Below are 23,177 nucleotides of genomic sequence, written 5' to 3' on the forward strand. Positions count from 1 at the left end.
GCACTTACAATATCTTAAATATTTAGTCATTTCTTTGAACTCCTCAATTATTCCAAATAAAATGAATGTAAAAATATGCAATTTACTTTTATAAATATATTAGGCATTTAAAATAATTGCTAGTTTTATGTGTGCCTGTGTGTATCAACCTTCCTAGACTGCATAATTAGAGCATTCAGTTCTTACTCATTATTGGATTTCAATTTATTATAAAAGTTCAGCAAAGTGTTGTATATGCTTCACACATGTATATGCAAGGATGATAATTAAAAAGGAGGTCATGAACAAGGGACAGGCTGGAGTTGAAGGGAGAGACATGGAAATGATGTAAACATGATTTACTCATATGTAAAATTCACAAAACAATAAAACATTTAAGTTAAGAAATTGACGCAACATCCTTTTCTGTTAAGGTGTAGGGATCTTTGATGTAAGCGTTCAACATTTCATGGTGTTAGTCCTATGAAAACTAAATTTAATCTGTAAAACATTTCTTTTGTCTGTAGACATCTTTATTCCTCACCAAGTTACTGTCCTGTCAAAAATATTTTGTCGAAGGTGAATTATCTTTCAAAACTCTATTTGTTTGTTTATAACACAGCACAGCAAAGGGGAAAAACTTAGACTTCAAATTTCAACCGCAAAATGAGCTCCGATGTCACAGACTCCACCCATTTTGGTTGCATCCGAATGAGTACCTTCTTGTGAACAGCCGCCAAAGCACTGGCCCTGGCATCATTCAGCTGCCGAGATGAGTAACGAAAGAGTCACCTACGCAGAACTGAATGTGGCGAAGCACCCAAGGAAACAGCAAAGGAAACCAAGGGGCACTCGCAGCTCCATCTCAGCAACTGAGCAGGAAATCACCTATGCGGAATTCAGCTTTCAAAACGCCTGTCAAGAGCATCCTCCAGTCTGCAGGGACCGCTGCTGCAAAGGTGAGACACTGAATGGGCCCTCACTGTAACTACTCTAGGATGCCAGGGGTGTGAAGAGGTGGGCACAGAGGTGGCAATGGCCTCCTTATGAGGTCTGGAGCTCTAACTTGACCCAGGCTTTTATAGTTGGTGAGGGTGGATTTCTCTGTTGCAAGAATATATGGATCATTCTCATGGGACGATGTTGCCTGCAAACCATAGCAATGTAGAGGAGGATGCAGTGTGGTCAGAGTTTGTTTATTTGACTGTGTGTGTGTGTGTGTGTGTGTGTGTGTGTGTGTGTGTGTGTGTGTGTGTGTGTGTGTGTAAACCTTGTGAACAGTCACCCTTTTCTTTCTACAGGTTTTCCATTTCCTCCAGAAAAACTCATCACTGGGATTCTGGGCATTATCGACTTGGCCTTACTGGTCGCTGTGGTTGTAATTAGAACAGTTGCCACACCATGTAAGGATGTATAAAGGAACTCTTCACTTTAATGACTGGAAGTACCTTTCAAAGCTTATTGAGAACAGTATTTTTTTTAATTATTTTAAAGTATGCGTTTCGGTTAAAAGTAGAATGGTTATTTTGATTTTGTCAATGTCATGAATTTCACAGCAATTGCATAAAATGTTTACTTTCAATTTTACCAATGATTTTATAGCTCAAACACATAGTTTAGAGCCTCAGAAACTCTTTACTGAGATATGAAAACTGTTTTGAAAGTGGTTTTGCCATAGGTTATGAGGTAAAAGATATTGGAATTAGGGATTTCAGTAGTAGTAGTTTGTAGTAGTTTTCTCCAAGGTTTTCAAAATACTATTTTTTGACAATTTCAATTGTATTCCACTGTATCCTAATTCAAAATAATACATCAGATTCAGACCAAGAAAACTATAATTGTTACACATTTTGCATGCTTATTTTCATGAGAACTGTTTTAACCCTCCAGATCCTGAAGCAAACTCTCAGAACAGCTCCTCTGTGACTAGCACCCAGAAAGGTACACCTCACTTGTCAAAGTTCTGATGTTTGTACACATTGTATTTTTTGTCTGACTAAAGCTATGCAAAGATGATAGTAGATTTCTAGGAAGAAAATAATCTAGAAACATGAACATTACATGTTCATAAGTAAACATTAAGGGTGATAACATTTTTTGCACCACAATAAGAAATACTCAGATAAAATAACCATACACGATTTTAAATAATTGGCTTAATTTTCCTACTGGTAAACCATGATAAGACAGAAATGAATTCACTATTCCAAAAGAGAGCTTATGTTCAGTGACTCTGAAAAATTTGTAGGGTAAAGACTTGTTTATTTAGTTTAGGCAGGTGAATAAGCATTGGGCCTTGGGTAGACTCTTTTCTTTGTTTGTGTGCTTGAGTGTATATTTTGTTTTGTATTTATTAGCCTCTAGGCTGTGTAGATACATATTTTACATGAATGTTAAAACCTATGAAAACATTGATTTTCATCATTAAGTTCTTGTTACATCTAAATAATAATCTTTCTTCAGCACACACTTGTAGCCATTGTCCAAAGGAATGGATATCATATGCCCACAATTGTTATTATATTGGTGCGGAGAAAAAAACCTGGAATGACAGTGTGGAGTCCTGCGTTTCCAAAAACTCTAATCTGCTTCATATAGATAGTGAAGAAGAGCAGGTAAGAGCCGGCATGTGTCAATCATTGCTTAACCTTTCTTCCTACCGATGTGATATGTGTTGAGTCCATTCGTATTCTTATAAGTTTCATATATTTACAACTGTGTATGGTACTTCATTGTTTTATTTTGCGATGTTTTATTATATTTGTGTACTGGTAGTGAATATTTATTTTCAGATTTATTTTTTTATTTTATGAAAGTCACTCTTGTGCAAGTGAATTTAGTCTGAAATTAACTTTGCCATTTAATTTTCACCATACACAAAAAAGTCTACGCATGTATTATAGTTAACACTTATCAAAAAGTGACAATGTGGAGGAAATTATTTTCAGATATCTAGTCAGACATTTCCATTTCCTTCATTCCATTCCCTAAGCATACTCTCATCAGGTCTTCCCACACAAAACCATCCTTCTGACTTTTGCTATAATTATCTGCACATACCTTTGAGATTTATAACACAGGGATCGGACATATGTATGCACTGTTACATAGAAATCCTGCAGCTCAGCAGTTCTCAATCCATGGGTCTCAATCCCTTTGAGAGTGGAATAACCCTTTCACAGGGGTCACCTAGGACCATAAGAAATATCAGATATTTATATTATGATTCATAATAGTAACAGTATTAAAGCTATAAAATAAAAATAAAAATAATTTATGGTTTGGGGTCACTGCAACATGAGGAACTGTATTACAGTGTTTGCAGCATTTGGAAGGTTGAGAACCACCACTATTTCATGGTCTTAGAGTAACCTTTCTCCTGACACTGAACTGGGAGAAACAGTAGAAGAAAAGCTGATTTGAACACAGCACCCAAAGAATTCCATGCAGTTTCTCGAAATTTGTTTGTGTTGTTAGAATGAATATCTATTAAGTTACATAAATCAATAAAAGAATAAAACTTCTAACTATAAACATTTTAAAGTTAATTCTAGATCAAAATTCAACACATGTGAATTTGTGGGCAGTGTAAGAAGTGTTCTCAACTTTAATAACTTGATTTGTATTGGACAATAATGATGCTATGACAGAATACACTTTATTTAAAAAATAAGAGCCTTCATACTGATGAAAATTCCTTATTTCTCTGGTAGGAATTTCTGAAATTGTTCTCACTGGTTTCATGGACTGGAGTCTTTCGGGAGAGCAGAAATCAACTATGGATTTGGAAAAAAGACTCAACTTTCAAACCAAAGTAAGTTTTCATGAATGATGCAATAGACAAGAAAAAGAAAGCACACAAAGAAGCCCTCAGAAGGATGGTGTCAGTAAATGAAGTTGAACTATGGACAGGCAGAATGATTCTGACCTTCGTGAACTGCCCAGGTCAATCTGAAGAATGGGTTACTTGGCTTTCCCAATAATCAGTCCTTACCACACTGTTAGTGAAGACGCCATTGCTGACTTGCATGAGATCCTTCTTCTGCACTCACTTACAGGAGTCATTCATTTAGTAGATTATCTGCATGAAGAATACCTGAATTTGTGTTTCCTCCATTGCAGGATAACAGAGCCTTCCCAGGATGAACACAACTGTGTCATGCTGTCATCTTCTGGCTTCACAGCAGATAACTGCACAGCTTTACATGCATATCTTTGTAAGCATAAGCTCACCAACTAAAGCACCTGCACTTGGAGTCTGCCAGGTAATGTTACATTTCATAACTTGAAAATACAATTATGATTATGTAATCTTACAAATCTTTTCCAAAACAATCATTGAAGTATACTAAGTAGACAAAAAGTACAAATATTAATTTTGTATCTGATTCTTTTTAAGATATTCCTCATAATATTAACTTTTGTAACAGATTGCACATATTCCAAGACATCTTTCTGCAGAAGTACTGTCACATTTCACATTTACCATTTAATGTGATGTCATAGGACTTTGTAGAATTGCTTTGCTGGAAGGAGCAATTACTAACTGAGTTTCCTTATTATATTTAGGTTACTCATTTATTAACTACATTTATACCCTTCCTCCTTCTCTCTCTGTCCTTCCTTGCTCTCACCTACTCCTCCTCTGTTTTCTATTCAGAAAAGACAGGTCTTCCAGGGATATCAACCAAGCATGGTATATCAAGTTACAATAAGACTAGCCACATTCCTTCATGTTAAGGGTGAATGAAACAACCCAGTAGGAGGGTGAGAGTCCCCAAAGCAGGCAAAAGTGTCAGAAATAGACACCACTCTTAATCCTGAATCCTAGTATTAAAGGTGTACACCACCACATGCTAGCTTCTGGCTGCTGGGATTAAAGGTGTGTGTCACCACTGCCTGATCTCTATAGCTTGAGGCTGACTTTGCTTTTCTGAATCCTCAGTCAAGCTTTAATAAATCATAAACAATGTATCACCACAATGATCATGTATATTTTTCTTTCAGTTTGTTTATATGGTAGATTACATTGACATATTTTTGTGTGCTGAACCATCCCTGCATCTCTTGGATGAAGCCTACTTTATCCTAGTGGGTGATCTTATTGGTGTGTTCTTGGATTCAGTTTGCAAGTATTTTTTCGAATACTACTGCTTCCATGTTCATAGGGAAAACTGGTCTGTAATTTTCATCCTTTGTTGAGTCTTTTTGTGCTTTGGGTATCATGGTGACTGTGACATCATAAAATGTACTTGGCAATGTTCCTGAAATGATTTCTTAACATAGTGTCAATATCTTAGGTCTGTAAAACTTTTAATGAAAAAATTTAAATACCGACAAAATATTTACACCTTCTTAATACTTCTTCAAGGGCCTTTAATGTATGCCAAGTGTCTTTTGTTTCTTCTTGCTGCTTTTAAAGTCTCTCACTTTTATTTATGCCATGTGTCTGTGTGTTTGTGTTTGTATGTGTGTAGTGTGTGTGTGTGTAGTGTGTGTGTAGTGTGTGTGTGTTTGTGTGTGTGTGTAGTGTGTGTGTGTGTGTGTAGTGTGTGTGTGTGTTTGTGTGTGTGTGTGTAGTGTGTGTGTGTGTGTGTGTGTGTGTGTGTGTGTGTGTGTGTGTAGTGTGTGTGTGTGTGTGTGTAGTGTGTGTGTGTAGTGTGTAGTGTGTGTGTATGTGTGTGTGTGTAGTATGTGTGTGTGTGGTGTGTGTGTGTGTGTGTGTGTGTGTGTGTGTGTGTGTGTACAAGCCATGCACACGTACAGAAGTCATAGGATAGTTTACAGGAGTTGTCTCTCCCCTTCTACCATGTGGAAGTCAGAGTTCAAACTCAGATTAAAATGTTTGGTGGCAAACATGATTACCTGCTGAACCATTCCACAACCCTTTGTTTTGTTTTGGAGTCAGTGTCTTCCTGTGTAGCACAGACTGACACCAAATGCCAGCAATTGTTCTGTGTCTTGAGAACACAGATTTACAGGTATGTGTCACCAAGCTTGGCTGTCTCCTCAATGAAAGTGACTTTGGTCGTTATTGACCAATTTGTTGGAATTTTGTTCTTGGTCATAATTTTATAGTTTGTTTTCTACTGTGTTTCTTTTGTTGAGAATTTCAGCTTGTTTTGCTTTTCTAATTTTACTCTTTCATGGCTTCTTGTTCATATTAAAATCTCTCTTCTGTAATATTGCTCTTGAAGAAATCAATGTTTCATAAGAGAAATTTCACTATATTTTTATAATTCTTAATTGTGAAAAGCCACTATGAGAAACTTTGTCTCATCATTAATTAGAAATGTGCCTCATATTTAGAACTTACCTGCTTCAAAATTTTGATAAACTGGAAGGAATTTTCTTTTTTTCCCTCCATTTTTTATTTAAATTAGAAACAAGATTGTTTTACATGCCAATCCCAGTTCCCTCTCCCTCCCCTTCTCCCCTGCCTCCCACTAACACCCTACCTATCCCATACCATTTCTGCTACCCAGGGAGAGTGAGGCCTTCCATGGAGGGGTCGAGGCCTCCTCGCTGACACCCACATTCATGGGGTCTGGATCAGTTCCATGCTGGTTTCCCAGTGATCAGTCTGGGGGCCAAGGTTGACAAATGACTGTGGATATGACTACTGTGAATGGAGAACTTATTTTATGTTATATTTAATTTTTAATTAATTTTAATTTGAATAGCTACAGTTTGAATGTCTTAGGCAAGAATGGCTAAGGGCTACCGCAGCTACTGTGTAGACATCTCAGCTTTAAATACTTTTTATTTTTATACTTGGAAATATTAGTAAAGTTCTGAGGAAATTTCCCAAGTAGATCTAAGAATATAAGCCTTCTGAACTCACAGAGGAGGGTATGTGAGTAAATGCCTATGTTGATTCTCCAGGTTAAGTGTTTCCATAACCTAAGAGAGTCATCTGCTGACAGAGGTATGGTGTACAAGTATCCAGGTTCCATTTGATGTTAAACTCCTGTCTTCCAAGTCTATGATTTACTATTTGTTCACTTATTTTGAGGTACACAATATCTAATGAAACATTATTAGTGGTTGGCATATCAATTTTGTCATTATTAAATTCTTTTCTTCATCTCCAATAATGGTTATTGTCGTATTATGACAGAACACTATTATATCATTTTTCATTTTTTTACTTTTTATCTTTCCTTTTGGCTTTGTTGAGAGTTTCTTATTAATTTGAGAAAGTTGAAATATAATCCCCATATTTAATTTAAATTGAATATTATTTAGCTTATATTTAATGTATTATTAGATTACTGTTATATTTATAAGTTGCTTGTATTATTAGAATACTGGAATATTTATGTTGCTTGCATATATAATAAATTCCAACTTTCATTTAATTTTGAATACTACTCTCTCATGAACTCTACTTTTCTGTCTCTTTGTCTTTTCGCAATATTTTCATTGATCATATTCCATTACATGAATTTGTTAATTTCACTTAAATTTGTTAATTTCCCTTTAAATATTCTTCAATTTATGTCTCTCATTTTACAACATAATTCTTTACTCATTAAAATCCAATAAGTAAATTAGTAATTTTCTTCTTTGTTAAACAACTAAAAGTTCCAACAACCTTTTACTTTTTTGTGTGTGTTTCAAGACAGGGTTTCTCTGTGTAACAATCCTAGCTGTTCTGGAACTCATTTTATAGACCAGTCTGGCCATGAACTCACTGCCTGCTTCTACCTCCCAAGTGCTGGGATTAAAGGCATGTATCACTACTGCCAGACTCAAAATTCTAATTTTATTCATTGTTTATTCTACTTTCGTTCAGAAATGGTATGATGTACTGTATCTCATTCTAACAAACTTTTAAATTTCATATTTTGTCATCAATATTGTACCCATTTACTACCTATTTAAAGTCATCCAACAGCTCCTTCTGCTCTTCCTATTTGTATGTCTAAGTCTGTTATTCACAGGAATTTATCTTTATAACTTCAAATGTTTCCTTTAGTGATAGTTAAGTGATGACTCTCTTTTTGCTAATTCCTGAAAAATGAATTTTGGCATCAGAGTAAAAAATATATTTACTTGCAAATTATTCATCTTTTAAATGTTAACATTTCTTTAACAAGAGCCAAAGGAAAGTTATTTTAACAGTGCTATCCTGAGAGATGGATAACTTGAAAAAATGTAATTATTCTTTTAATATTATTTTTTAAAATAATTTTCCATTATTTAAAAGGATACATTTCTAACTATTCTTGTTATATTAAGTCATTTGCTTGTTTTTTTTAAATATTTTTGCTATATCATTGTCTAAACATAGATTTCATGGACTTACATGCCAGAAAAGAGAAAGTCCACATCATTGCATATAATAAAAATATGCTCCATATAATATATATGTAGGATTATATAATTTAAAAGTTCTAGTCAATGTCGATACTTGTAATAGATATAACTATATCAAACAAGAAAAAGGAACATTACTGAATATGACATGGTTTGCATTATTTGACAGTTTTAAATCTTAAGTGTACTAATATGTAAGGAAAATGAGTTGAGCATGTAGAGTACGTATATGGAACACGTAAAAATAAGATTCTGTTTATAAAAATAAAGTATAATTAATAGAAATATCAATAGTTCATTGTAGGAGGCATGCAGGTCCTTGTGCTTACAGATAAGCACTAGAACAACCAGTAATGCTAAACTCACCGAGTGTTCCCTTCAGAGTGATGACCTGTGTTTCCACCCAGAAGGCTGGGAGCAAGGATGGGAAATAGCCTGGTGACTTTTTCAATGTCTATGTGGCCAAAGCCATACTGGATCCTCCCCAGATCCTTATCTTAAGCCTGTTTTCTTAGTTAATCTATTGAACCTATTCTTATTGACACATGTCACTTGTACTTTATATAAAGAGTTTAGATATATTCATGTCTCCTCTTAGCTTTCCTCCCCAGCATCCTCTCTCCCACACACCCCCTTTCCTCTTCAGAAAAGAGCAGGCATCCAAGACAAAACAGAACAAACAAGGACAAATCAATATTCACTAGAAGGCAAAAGCTCTCATACAGAGGCTGGATATGGCAACCCAGTAGGAGGGTGTCTTAAGTTTTGTTGTACACATGAGGTTGAATTAATTATCATCAGGAAACATTTTTCCCAAATTTTGCTGAAATTGAATATGCCTAGAATAAACTATTAGAGGTCAGACTCTCTGAGTTTGAACAAACACTGGCTACTGAGTCATGCTGAGCCGTGCTGGGCTGTATTTCTTTTTTTTTTTTTTCCCTCTGATCATTAACCTGCTGGTTATGGTGATCTCAGAGAACCCCACAATTCATGACTCAATGACAATGACATTCATAGGAATGTATCATTGTGGTCTCATATTTGCATAAACAGTCCAAAGAAAATAGGCAAACTGTAGAAGCTGCAGTGTCTTTAGCTAAGTAACATTGTGGGACAATAGTTACAAATGATTCATCACTGACCAGAATATCTTCATTGCTGTTGGTCTGGTTTATTTGTTGTGTTGCTGGGAAATCTTCCATATGCTGGGAAAGTCAGCACTTGCCCCTGAGACACCTTAGCCATAGAATGTCTTCAGGCAGCCAATGATTATACAGGTTATAATAAATTTTATTTCTATAGACTTTGGGAAATAAAAATTTAGATTTGTTTGAGCTCAGTCTTCCAGAGGTTTCATGGGCGTGAATATCCCTGAAGTGACAGATAGCAGACTCTCCTTTGCTTGATATTGGTCTTGTGTATTTAAGGGCAAGTGTAATGTCAATTAATATTTTCAAACACAAAATACTCATTTCCTTAAAATTTTAAAGGTTTCTCAGACCTATTGAGCCATTCAAAATAAAGAATAGCATCTCATTTTAAAGAGTAATGGTAGACACTAAATAGAAGCATTATAGTGAAATAATTACTATACATGAAAAAAAATACTACCCCTGTACCCATAGAGCATCCAGTCTTTGACCATTATCACATATCAAAATTTTCATAAAAATTGAATAATTTATAAAATAAAATAAAAATTAATACACCTCTTCTAATCATTAGATACAATAATATTCTAGACATTCTAATTAAGACATTTATGTGTTCTCGCTTGAGATTAGTAATATTTTAACTTATGATCACTTTTCTAATACTGAAAGTTTCATTCCAGACAAAGGCTTTACTCCAGATCACTCATTTACATTTTTTTTTTGTTTTGGGGACAGGTCTTTCATAGTTTTATTCTTAGAACAAGCATGGATTTCTATAGACTGGGCTGTCATTGAGTTTAAGACACTCCTGCCTCAGCTTCCCAAGTAGCTTGGATTAAAGCTAAGGCCACTACACCTGGTGTCCTGGTTACTTTTCATTGTAAACTTGACACAACCTAGGAAGAGAGAATCTCAACTGAGGAATTGCTTTGATCAGGTTAGACTTGTGATAACCACTGTGAGAGGTTGTCCTGAGTGATGGCTGATGTGGGAGGGACCAGCCCTTTGTCTAAATTACCATCCCTAGACACACAGTGCTGGGCTGTGCAAGAAAGCTAGAGATGGAAGCAGAAAGCAGTGCTTCACCCTGCCTTCTGCTTCAGTTCCTGCCCTGGTTTCCTTCAATGATGGATGTGACCTCAAAGTATATTCTCAAACAAATCCCTTCCTTATGTAGTTGCTTTTGATCCAAATGTTTTATCACAACAACAACAACAAAAATCCAACCAGAATGCCAGGCTTTTGTTCCTTTAATTTTTACCAATCTATTGTGTTTCATGGTCCAAAATATTAATTTATGTTGAATCCAGACATCTTTTGACACTTTCTTATTTGTGCAGTGAGGTACAATTCAAAGGTCTGTGGATATTTGAATTAGATTTTTGGATGTAGCTGCAAGATAAGGAATGTTCACTCCCAAGCTTCCCAAATGATATAAGCTTATGAAAATGTACAATATTAATATCTAAAGCACATTTACCTAAAGCTTACTTCCTGACATCTCCTGCTACAGAGCTGAGAGGTTACTATGAATTTAATCAGGCCAAGGAACACAAATATGAGTGCAAGAAATGAAGGACAGTTGGAGATAACCCACCACTGCACAGGAAGCTGCCTACCTGGAATTATACCCTCAAAGTACTCCCCAGCACCTTTCAGGAAACGACAAGAATTTCCATGGCTCAAATAAAACATGTACTCAATTTTCTGTGCAACTATCCGAGGATGTTCACTTGGATGGTGAGCTGAAATTAGAAACAGGCACGTTCACATGTGATAATCCAACCTCAAAGTTGGGTATGGTAAATACATATGTATATATCATATGATATATGCATATAACTCCCATGTTGCTAAAATCTCTAGCTTTTTACTAAGAACTCATGGAGTACCATATTTATTGAAAATACAAATGTCCAATCCAAAAGAAAATTAGATTTGTGCATGTGGCATTTTGGTCTGAGCGTATCTTTTCTATTCCACATCCATGCAACTCCCTGTGCACCTGACTAACTCCATCTTTCTCATGGCTTCCATTTCCCCCTGCAGATCTCCTGCTCCCTTCAGCTGAAATTGTGGCTGGATTCCAAAGGATCGTCTGCCCTCTCTAAATATCCCACTTTGTGGTAACAAACACAGTTACTACCTGTAAAAATGTTTTTTGATGATTGAAGGGTCATTTGCCCTCTGACAGCTGGAAGTCTCTGTATATATTTCTCTGCACATAGTCATCAGAGGATGCATTTAATATATTTTCATATTTATGTAATTAAAATATCTGTTAAAAATTTATTCTGAATTCATGGAAAGTACAATGACAGAGTTATTGCAAAGTGTTTTTGTATCTATATGTTGTGCTTTTGTAACTCAAAGACATGCTTCTAGAAACCCTTATAAAGATGCTAATTAATATTTGTAAGTGACTACATTACCTATTATAAAGTTTGGTCAGTTTTGAACCTTTAGGTTTTAATAATATTTTCCTCCCAAAAGTTCATTTCTATAATAATTTCCACATTCAATAAATTTTATTGTATATTCTTATATTTTGATATCAAATAATTTCAAACTAAGAAATTAACATTCATATTTGTAGAAATATGAGTTTCTACAAATTAATTATTTAAGAGTGTCTATTGTAATTAAGGACAGAACATTGCCTTCTCAATAAATCCCAGAAAATGCACAATAATTTCCCAAGTTCCAATATTTGCACAGGTTTTATTTGTCTTGATCTCAGCCTATGCAAACGATCATGAGTTTCAGGAGAAATAAACAATAAGAAGTAGTTGATGAATCTTCACAAATAAAGACTTTAGAAAAATATTTATACTTGTACAATATTAAAAGGAAATTCTTGAAGTCACTATGTTTTCGGTATCAAGTTCCTCAAATTTGCTACTGTTTTTACATGACAAGATTTAAATAATTGTTCTGTTTCAAAAGAGTGATTTTTGTGTTGTAACTCTGGGGACATATCTGAGTTTTTCTTTGTTTTCCTTATGGGGATAGATTTAGGGATGTGTGACTGACACTGTTCTCTGCATATGTATTTTAGTGTGTGTGCTGTTTTATTGTAACAGCCTATGAGAATACATGGCTGTAATTTGTACATGACTGTTTATAGCTGTGCAAAATGCAGAGTCATAGTAAATATCAATGCTGTTACTAGGAGATAATTTTTAGTCTTTGTTATGTTATTGCCATGCTATACTAAGGAGTAGTTAACATCTTACAATATCCGTTATCACATTAGAAAGAAACTTTGAATTGAGGGTTTGATTTCCTGCCCCCATAAGAACTCTGCTTTGTAGGCCTGGGGGATAGATTAACGGCATACTTGACATGCAAGACTGAGATCAGCATTTGCATCCCCAGCAACCATATAAACTCTTGGCAGGTGTGGCCACAGAAAGTAATCCCAGAGTGTGGGAGGCAGAAATAGGAGATCATTAGAGTAAACTGGGCAGCTACAGCAGCCAAATCAGTGAGCTCTGGGGTCAGCAGAGCACCTGCCTCAATGGAGAAGACGCAGAGCAATTTATTATCTTACCTTTGTGACATAAACAAGCAGAGGAAGTCCTTCATTCGTGAACTGAAAATAGTCAAATATACCTGAGTAATATAAAAACATGAATGAAATTCTATGAACTCAAAAAAGGAAATATACATTTCACAGATGTGTAAATAATAAAGAAACACACAAGAATAGGGAAGAGTTTTAGTAATATAATAGTTACAGATACAGGAGAAAGATTGTTCTCAGTGGCAGACTTCAAATAAGATCTTCAAATAAGATCATAACAAACATTACAAAGCAAACCTTAACATATTGAGATAATTCTTTTTATGTCACATAGATGAAAATTTTTAATTTAGTTTATTTACTACATGGTTATGTTTGAATTTTTGTCATTTAAATCTAAACATTCCTTTATAGACGACAGTTACAATTAAGGATGAATAGTTGAGTAATACAGGTACATATTTAATATTGTAATTGCTGTCATCACTGATTAAATTTAACATTGATTATATTCAATAATATTTTACCCATCAAACATATTTATTTCAATGAAGGAATTCTAAACAAAAATTATTACTGAAAATGAAATAAAATGTAATCAAGAATTTTAACAAAAATGTGAATTGACATTTTTATGATTTTTTGTGCCAGTCATTAGAACTTTAAAATGTATTAATTTCGCTAACATCATTTAGTATCATGTTCTATGAGTTTTATAATATTTTCATGATTTTTCCACAAAATGCATGACACAGTATGACTATGAGAAGGAAAGAATATGTAATATCATTTATACTTGGTGTGGGCAGCCTCCAGCAAGCTAAATGTGAGACAGAGACTTAAAATAAAATATAAGAATCCTCCCGTGGAAACATCCAAACAACCTAAGCCATTGCCAAGGCTATTCAAACTAACAGTGAGGCCTTATTGCTGAAAACAACACTTACACAACTCATTGAACATGGACAAGTTGAGCTGGTGCCTATTTAGAGACTTCACCACTATGGACTAGTGTTCATGATACTAGAAGATACTCTAATTGCTACTGAATGAGAAGAGTAAGCACCAAACCAGCTATGAGAGTGACTTGCTTGAAAGATATGCTAGTGCAACAGAGGCACAAAGCTTGTGCAAATAACCAACCAATATTTGATTGGATGTAAGGCTCACTCCATGAGATGGAATCAATACCCAATGCTGCTTGATGGTCAAGAACATGAGAGTACATAGGCCAGAGACCTAGGGGAAAACCAAACACTAGTGTTCTGCTAAGGGAAATATTAGCAAAATGACTCCGAAATGGCATTCTGATATAGTCATAGATCAGTGTTTCACTCAGTCTTCATCAGAGAATCTTCTCTTTGCATCAGATGAAAACAAATACAGAGACCCACAACTGGACACTGTGCAGAGTATGAGAGACCTCGGAACTTGCAGTCCTAAAAGGGAAGTCTCCATCAAATCTCTCCCCTCATGACTCAGGGAACTATAGAAGAGGAGACAAAAAAGAGTGTGAGAGCCAGAGGGGATGGAGTACACGAAGGAATCAAGGCATTCCAGACACAGCAGGGCTTGCGCACATGTGAACTCACAGAGACTGTGTAGCATGCACAGGGCCTGCATGGCTCTGCATCAGACAGAGTCCTAGAACTGATGGGGGAAGTGGACACATGTCTTCCTACCTAACCCAAAGACTGCCTCCAATTGGTGGCCACTTGCAAATGAAAACTTAATTTCTCCAAGGGAGTCACATGGAGGAAACAAACATTCTTAAGGATAGGCCCCGTGCCTAGCTGTTGATGGCCCAAACAAAACAAATTCAGTAGCATCTTGGGAGATTCTTTGACTCTTAATTTTAAGTCAGGTTTTCATTTTCTTTTGTTTTGATGCTTTTGTTGTTGTTGTTTTAGCTTACAGGTTCTTTGCAAATATATTATGGCTTACAGTTTTGGTTTTTTATAGGATCCCTGTGTGTGCGAATGTGTGCGTCTCCACATCTACCTGCATTTCTTGTGCTTTTCCTTTGGCTCTTTTTCTTGTTTAGTTGTTTTCTCCTATTATGATTTGTCTGATTTTGATTTATATTATATTACTTTATTACTACTCTTTAGTTGCCTGTTTGTTTTCTAATGAAGGATAAATAGGGTGTGGCCTATCATGGTGGAACTGGAAGGTGTAGAGGGAAGAAAACTGTAATCAGAATATATTATATTAAAAAGTCTTCTTCAGTTAAGGAGAAAACCCATCTAAGAATCTCCTGTAAGAGGAAACTTGGTGATTAATCCTCTCACCTTTCTAGAAGACATAGCAATTCTTGTAATACGAAAGTGACACACGACACAGCACACTTAGTTGACCACTGAGCCCTTTCAACAAGAACCCAAAGTGACCTACATTGTAAAGGTGTGTGATGAGAAAAACTGATTTCAAAATTAGCTGAGAATGAGAATTTCCTGTTCAACCTTCAGTGGCACACTAGTGAGAAATCGCCCTTCCCACTCGACTCACTGTGAGCCTCATGGTGGCAACCTGCTTAGTTCCCTGTCACTGTTGTCCTAGATTTCTGTGACAGACTTTCATCTTTGGGTGCTCATCTCCCACAGGCCTCCTGTGAACTCCACACCTCACTGCAGGAGGCCTAGCTTTATGGCAACAGAGGGAACTTGTCACCCACCGTCGGTGACCCCTTGTCTCCACCTGCCCAGGCAGTTCAAAGAACACTCCAAAAGCTACATGTGGAGCAATTAAGGCACAGTCCTAATGCAGGGAATCACACCAGACCACGGATGCCTTTAAACACCTCGGGAAAATCCAGCACATGGAACACACTGGAGGATTATCTCAAAGCTCTGTGCTTATTGTCTGAGGAGATTTAGCCAGCCCAATTGTGTTTGTGTTTCCTTATCAACATAATTAAACCTACAGCCACAGGAGGCCTGGTGATGAAGTGTGGATTTTAAGACAATTTGTGCCCTGTGGATCTTTAGATAAAAACATAGGGATTTACCACAGAAGGCACAGATTGACACACCAAGCTGAGTATGAACTGCCTTACTACATGCATTACAGTGGATATACTTAAACTTAGATTTTAGAAGAATAAACAGAGTTACTAGATTTCAAATACTAATAATTTTTTAACATCATGTGTTACACATCTCAAAGCCAGAAATGATTCTGGACTTCACTGATTCCAAGACTCAAGGATAAAATTACTATATCAAATCTTCTATTATAACTGAATTAGAAATCAGATAAAATGGCAGGTTTTAACAATCAGAAGTTCTCTGGGTACGTATGAACCAACAATATTCTATAATGTAAAGTGTTCACTTTACCACTTTATAAATTCAAAATTTAACCCTTAAATTGATTACACATTATCTCACCAAATAAAATAAGTATCAAAATCTCTTTCGAGAAAAATAATTGTTGTGTTTCAAATATTGTTTAATTTATACATGTTCATTTTGACATGAAACATTTTCCAATATTTGCAATACCTGTAAATTGTTTTGTAATTTCTCTGAACTCTTCCAGTACTCCAAATTGATGCTAATTTAATAGCACATGGTTCATTTTATTAAATTCATATAAATTACTGACCAAAACTAAGATAATGCAAGCAGTTAGAATATAACAACGTTCCTAGCCACTGATCTAGAACATTCAGTTTCTATTCCTGACTGAATTCAAACATCATAAAATTGATGCTTATTTTTTTTTACAGCATTGGGCCTTTCCATGAAGGCATTAAAACATTTCGTGGTGTTATTCCTATGAAAACCGAATTTAATGTATAAATTTTATTCTTTACTTGTGAACCATTTTGTCTAAGTAATTTGGTTTTTACATCTTCCATACTTATAATAATTTGTTAAAGTTATAGTGTTTTTAAAGTTTTATTTTTAACTCTAACACGTGAGCTCAAGGCCCAAGGAAACATTAGACATTTCAACTGTACAAAAGCTCCTGTCTCCGGGCTCCTCCTCTGTGACTGCATCAGGATGGTAGCTTCTTAAGTAGAATCAGCACAGCACCTCCCACCGGACAGTAGACAAGGCGTGACTCATCTGCTCAGGACTGAAGGTGGCTCGGGACCCAGGGGAGCAGCAAAGGAAACGCAGGGGCACTCACAGCTCCATTTCAGTAACCCAGCAGGAAATCAGCTGATGGAGTTCAGCCTTCAAAACACTTCCCACAGTCACCTGGAGATCAACAGGCACTGGCACTGCAGAAGTAAGGCTTTGAATGGACTTGTGTAACTGCTCTGGGGTGCTGGCTGGCACGCAGGCAGGAAAAGGCTCCTAACTGGAAGGAAAGGACCTCTAACTTGACCCATGCTGCTAAAATTTAGGATACGAGCAGTTTTCATTCAGACATTGTTTCAAGAATGTATGATCATTTTGTTCCCTGAAAATGCCTACAGACACAAACCGGTCACAGCATGGAGGAGGGCCTGGGGGATGTGTTTATTCTTCTGATTCTCTGAGTTCTCTTCTGTTTAAATCCTGAGACTATCTGTGTCTGTCTTCTCTCTCATCACTTCCATTTATCCCTACAGATATTTTATCACCTCCAGAGAAGCTCATCGCTGGGATCCTGGGCATCATCTGGTTTGCCTTACTGGTCACCTTGGTGATAACTACCAGCATTGTCTCTCCATGTAAGCATGCTTTTGAGAGATCGTAAAGGAGCTTTCCGCTTTAATGATGAAGCATCTTTCAGTGCTCTTTCCTAGTAAAGAAGACAGATTTTATTTTCAAGTACACAGTTCATCTAATTTTGTCAAAGTTATAAACAACAGGGATTACAATACATTTGATTTTAAGTATACCAATTATGACTTAATAATTCAACAACATTCTTTAGAATACTTTACTGAGAAGTACAAATTAAGTTTTCAGAGTGTTTTTGTCCCCCCACTGGTTGTACTGTGAAGTTGTTAAAATTTAGGATTTCATTGAACTAATTTTCTCCAAAGCTTTTACCAAATTATTCATATTAGCAATTATAATTCTGTATTATTCTAATTCAAATAGTACATAATTTTCAAACTAAGGGACAAAAGTTGTTATGGTTATTTTAGAAGTCAAATTTACTAAGCATTACTTTATTTCTGCAGATATTGAACCAAAGGGGGAAATCCAAACCTTCCTGTTTACAAGTCAGAAAGGTACACATTACTTGTCTAAGTTCTGATGCTTGCACACATTATACTTTGTCTCCAACATAAGCCAGGCAAAGATAATAATCCATTTCTAGGAAGAGAATTATCTAGAAACATGAACACACACCCTCATAAATGAATATTAAGGTATGATAGTGTCCTTTTTATGCAATGAGAAGAATAACCATGTAAAATAACTATACAGCAGTTTTAATAATTGGCTTAAATTACCTACTGGCAAAATATGATGAGTCAGAAATGAATTCAGACTTTTAGAATAGAGGTTATATTCTGTGATTTTGAAGAAATTTGTGGGGAGAGAATTTGTTTTGGACTTCCATGCTTTATATGGACATAAACTATGGATGAGGGGTAGATGCTATGCTTGAGTGTGTTTGAGTGTGCATCTTGTTTTCTATGGACCAGCATCTGGGGTGCATGTCTACATTTTTTACATGGATGCTCAAAACTATGCAAACATGCAAACTAATTTTCAGTATTAAGTTCATATTTCTTCCAGATTAATTTTTAAAAAAAACATAATCTTTCTTCAGCACACTCTTGTGGTCATTGGCCAAAGGAGTGGGTGTCATATTCCCACAGTTGTTATTACATTGGTGTGGATAAAAAGACTTGGAATGACAGTTTGGTGTCCTGCATTTCCAAAAACTCTAGTCTGCTCTACATAGATAGTGAAGAGGAGCAGGTAAGAGCTGACCTGTGTCAATCACTTTTTAACCTTTCTTCCTGTCAATGTGATGTTTGTGGACCTCATTCATATTCTTGTTTTGTTTGCTTGTTTTTTGCAGACAGGGTTTCTCTGTGCAGCCTTGGTTATTCTAGTATTCATTCTGTAGACAAATCTAACTTCAAACTCCCAGAGATCCACTTACCTCTGACTCTTGAATACTTGGATTAAAGTCCAGGCCACCACCAACCTGCACTTTCCTATTCTCATACATGTTTCAATTTATTAGAACTCTGTATAATATTTTGTTGCTTTGCAATATTTTATTTGCATTGTGTATTGATGGTAGATATTTATTTCCAGTTATTTTGTTATTTTATGTTATGAAAGCCATTCTTGTTCAAATGCTTTTAGTTTGAAATAAACTTTGCCACTTAGTTTTTCTGTAAATGTAGAAATCTATACATATAATAATAGTTCAGATCGATCAGAAACTGACTAGGTAGAGACAATTATAGTCAAAGGACTAGGCAGACTATGAAGACTTTCCCATTTCCTCCACTTCCCTCCCCTGTGCTCACTCTCATGAGGTTTTCCTGCTTTCATAAATTATCTTAGCCATTGAACTGTGTATGGGTGGAATCAGCCTGAAATGCACTACTGTGTTGCTACATTTGCCTCTCTGGTAGTGTTTGAGGCAGTTCATCCATGTCACTGCACTGATGTCTGCAGGTTTCTGGCTATCATTGCTTTATTATGTGAATATTACACTACATTATATGAATACTATGTGAAACCAGTGTCCCTAGATGGAAGCAGTGAGAGCCATGCTCTCCGATACAGTTTTCCCACACAGAACATTTATATGTATTCGCAGGACTCTAACCTGCAGCCCTACCCTGGTGTCCTTTAGTGAGGAAGAAACACTCACTCCCTGTGGCTAACCATGCCTACCAGTTCTTCTGAGATGTCACACTGGCACATGATGACAGATCACACAGTCTATCATTTTTAGTCTTGGCCATTGTTGCTGGGGTGAGACTCTCTTCCACACAGAGGAGACATGAACTTACAGGATCCACCTATTGTGGAGTGGGTGCTCAAAGAAAACATGTAAGGTTATTTCCTTCTGTCATATCTGGGACAGGAGATGCCATGCCTCTCTATCATCCCTTATCTTCAGGTGCCAAACTCTTTCAGCTTTCTTTCTGGCATTCCCAATTTGTTGTTTGCCTCCAATTATTATTTTCCAGGTTTATCCTTGTTTAATCACAGTACCCAAGAGAAACATTAATACAATCTCATTTCAGCCCATCAAAATGCTGACAAAGGTAGGGACTTAGCTAAACAATAATGTAATATGCAGAAAACAAATTTTCCATGTGTTTTGTAACATTTCTTTAATCACAACCAATAAATTTTCTTCTAAATCCAAATTCTGAGGAATAGCAGAAAAATAGATTAGTTTGCACACAACTTCCAGAGAATTTCTTTCATAATATCTTTTGTGTTGTTAGTATGGATGACTATTGAGTTATATAAATCAATTGCCAAATTCGACATTAATAGAAGAAGAAAATTTCTAACTATAAACATTTAAAAGCTAATTCTAGATCAAAATTAAACACATATGTGAATGTTTGGGCAATGTAAGAAGTATTCTCTACTTTAATAACTTGATTTGCATTGGACAGTAACCATACTATGAAAGAATACACTTTATTTAAAAAATAATAAGAGCCTTCATACTGATGAAGATTCCTTATTTCTCTGGTAGGAATTTCTGAAATTGTTCTCACTGGTTTCATGGACTGGAGTCTTTCGGGAGAACAGAAATCAATTATGGATTTGGAAAAAAGACTCAACTTTCAAACCAAGGTAAGTTTTCATGAATGATGCAATAGACAAGAAAAAGAAAACACACAAAGAAGCCCTCAGAAGGATGGTGTCAGTAAATGAAGTTGAACTATGGACAGGCAGAATGATTCTGACCTTCGTGAACTGCCCAGGTCAATCTGAAGAATGGGTTACTTGGCTTTCCCAATAATCAGTCCTTACCACACTGTTAGTGAAGACGCCATTGCTGACTTGCATGAGATCCTTCTTCTGCACTCACTTACAGGAGTCATTCATTTAGTAGATTATCTGCATGAAGAATACCTGAATTTGTGTTTCCTCCATTGCAGGATAACAGAGCCTTCCCAGGATGAACACAACTGTGTCGTGCTGTCATCTTCTGGCTTCACAGCAGATAACTGCAGAGCTTTACATGCTTATCTTTGTAAGCATAAGCTCACCAACTAAAGCACCTGCACTTGGAGTCTGCCAGGTAATGTCACATTTCATAACCTCAAAATAGATTTATGATTGTGTACATCTTAAAGTGAATTACCTGTTATGATAAATAATTTCTTTCAGAAACAACTACTGAAGTATAGTAGGCACAAAAAATTGCAATTCCACCTCAAAATCCACCGTGGGAAATCTATGCTTTTATTAGGCAAGAGTGTGAGTGACTCCAAAGCAGCCACATTGCCAAGTCTTTGCCCATTGTGGATGATGGCTTCTTCATGGCTACATAGTTATGGCACTGCACAACTCTCTTTCAACAGCCTACATCTTGTATTACCTCCTGAAACTAAAGACCATGAGTAATTGGGACATAACTGCATACAAATTACAGGAAACTCAGGTGAGGAAAAATAAGTCTCTTCAACCCTTCTCTTTCTATGAGGGAATATTAACACACTATAAGCCCAGTTGTATCAGACTCTTACACTCATGAAAGTAGACACAGCTAATCTGGTGAAGGTGGCATCTGTTTCACCTGGAAGACAATACAGATGCATGACTACTTTTTTAATCCTGTGCCACTGTACTACAGTCATAGTATAAATGACAGTAAGAAACACTTATTCTCAGCAGTATAACTGACTATGAATCTCTGTCACTAACTATACAAATAATTTTCCTAACACTGTAGACAAAGAAGTAATCTATAATCATAAGCAAAAGTATTGAGAAACAATTTTATTAGCAAGTCACACCCATTTAACAAACCATACAAGTAGCTAACCCATTGGGATCTGTTATTTCCCAGCCACAGTTTTTATACTGTCTTCCAGTACAAAACATGGATTGTCTCCTGGGGAGCAACTTAAAACAAATTTTACACATAGCTTGTTACATCTATATCACCCTCTCCTCTATTGATGTAAAGGGCACAGCTTGTCTGTCGTGATGATGACATTAACACAGAGGTTCCATAGTTAACAGGGTCACTGGTGAGACTTTTACCCAATGCTCTGGGTATTGCCTTCCAGCACCGCACGCTATCCAGAAAAGATGAAATTTCCAGGAACCTCAGCTAGTTTTCCATATGCCCCACCACTACAGTATGTGGGGTCTTCAGAAATATGTAGCCCTCTGTTGCAATAACCTGTACATGTATGAGTCTTCAGGGGTCTCCCTGACCAAAAATGTTAAGGGAGGTAATTCAGCTTTACTGGAATTACCATTTCACAACTCAATGCTTCTAACAATCCCTGTGAACCATCTCTCCTGTGTTTAATCTTATGAACTGTTATTTTATTTTAACAGGCCTAGGTTGTTGTATGACTTGTCTCAACAATCTTGTCAAGCATCATCTGAATTGGTTCCAATCATGAGACTCCCAAGAATTTCTACTGCCTGGGCCTTGTTCTTGTGCACATTGATTTTCTGCCCTTGATCCTCTAATGTGTGTGCATAGTTTCATTAAGATGTTTCTCTAAATCTTTCAAGTACTCAGTCAGGGACCTCCACTCCAAGGCAGTAGCAAATGGGCTTAGGATTTAGAATGAAAGGAGATACAAACACAAAACAAAACTTTCTAGAATCCCAACTCAGCATGAAAAGATTCTACCACTTATAGCAATTTTTTTTATCTTTTTTCTCTCTTTTTATTATTATTAATTCAAGTTAGGGAACAGGCTTGTTTCACATGTAATTCCCCTCTCCCTCTCCCTCTCCCTCCCCTTACCCCCATTCCTTCTCCCCCACCTCCAACCTACCCCCCACCCCATCCACCCACCACTCCCCAGGCAGGGTAGGGCCCCCAACCGGGGCTCCACCAAGTCCACCAAATTTTATCTTTAAAAAATGTAATGTTGGGCATAGCAACATGGATGGAGGTGTTATGGTATTTATTTCCCTGTAATGTTCTCACTCATTCTCCTTGAGTTATCTACCTTCATTTTATACCCTCAGGCAAAATTTACCAAAAGTGCAATGCAGGATGCTTCTTGACAACATCTTCACCACCAACTTATTTTCCTGCTTGGGAAAAAGAAAAAG

General features: G+C 36.3%; 1 protein-coding gene across 1 annotated transcript; it reads left to right on the forward strand.

The window, feature by feature from the left end:
• The first annotated feature begins 751 nt into the window (after positions 1 to 751).
• Positions 752 to 21,146, forward strand: LOC100774220. Its single transcript, XM_035448731.1, has 13 exons — positions 752 to 938; positions 1,281 to 1,382; positions 1,870 to 1,920; positions 2,419 to 2,594; positions 3,693 to 3,793; positions 4,102 to 4,196; positions 14,301 to 14,396; positions 17,011 to 17,223; positions 17,549 to 17,650; positions 18,110 to 18,174; positions 18,699 to 18,860; positions 20,620 to 20,720; positions 21,029 to 21,146. The coding sequence occupies exons 1-13, from the start codon at positions 752 to 754 to the stop codon at positions 21,144 to 21,146; spliced, it is 1,569 nt and encodes a 522-aa protein (XP_035304622.1).
• The last annotated feature ends 2,031 nt before the right edge of the window (positions 21,147 to 23,177 follow it).

Source organism: Cricetulus griseus, chromosome 8 (genome assembly GCF_003668045.3).
Source record: "Cricetulus griseus strain 17A/GY chromosome 8, alternate assembly CriGri-PICRH-1.0, whole genome shotgun sequence".
NCBI classification, from domain to species: domain Eukaryota; kingdom Metazoa; phylum Chordata; class Mammalia; order Rodentia; family Cricetidae; genus Cricetulus; species Cricetulus griseus.

Excerpts from the sequence above, each read along its gene's own strand:
- LOC100774220 (XM_035448731.1), top strand. The coding sequence starts at position 752 with ATGAGTAACGAAAGAGTCACCTACGCAGAACTGAATGTGGCGAAGCAC. Across the intron at positions 3,794-4,101 it reads GACTCAACTTTCAAACCAAA|GATAACAGAGCCTTCCCAGG; the intron begins GTAAGTTTTCAT and ends CCTCCATTGCAG. Across the intron at positions 20,721-21,028 it reads GACTCAACTTTCAAACCAAG|GATAACAGAGCCTTCCCAGG; the intron begins GTAAGTTTTCAT and ends CCTCCATTGCAG.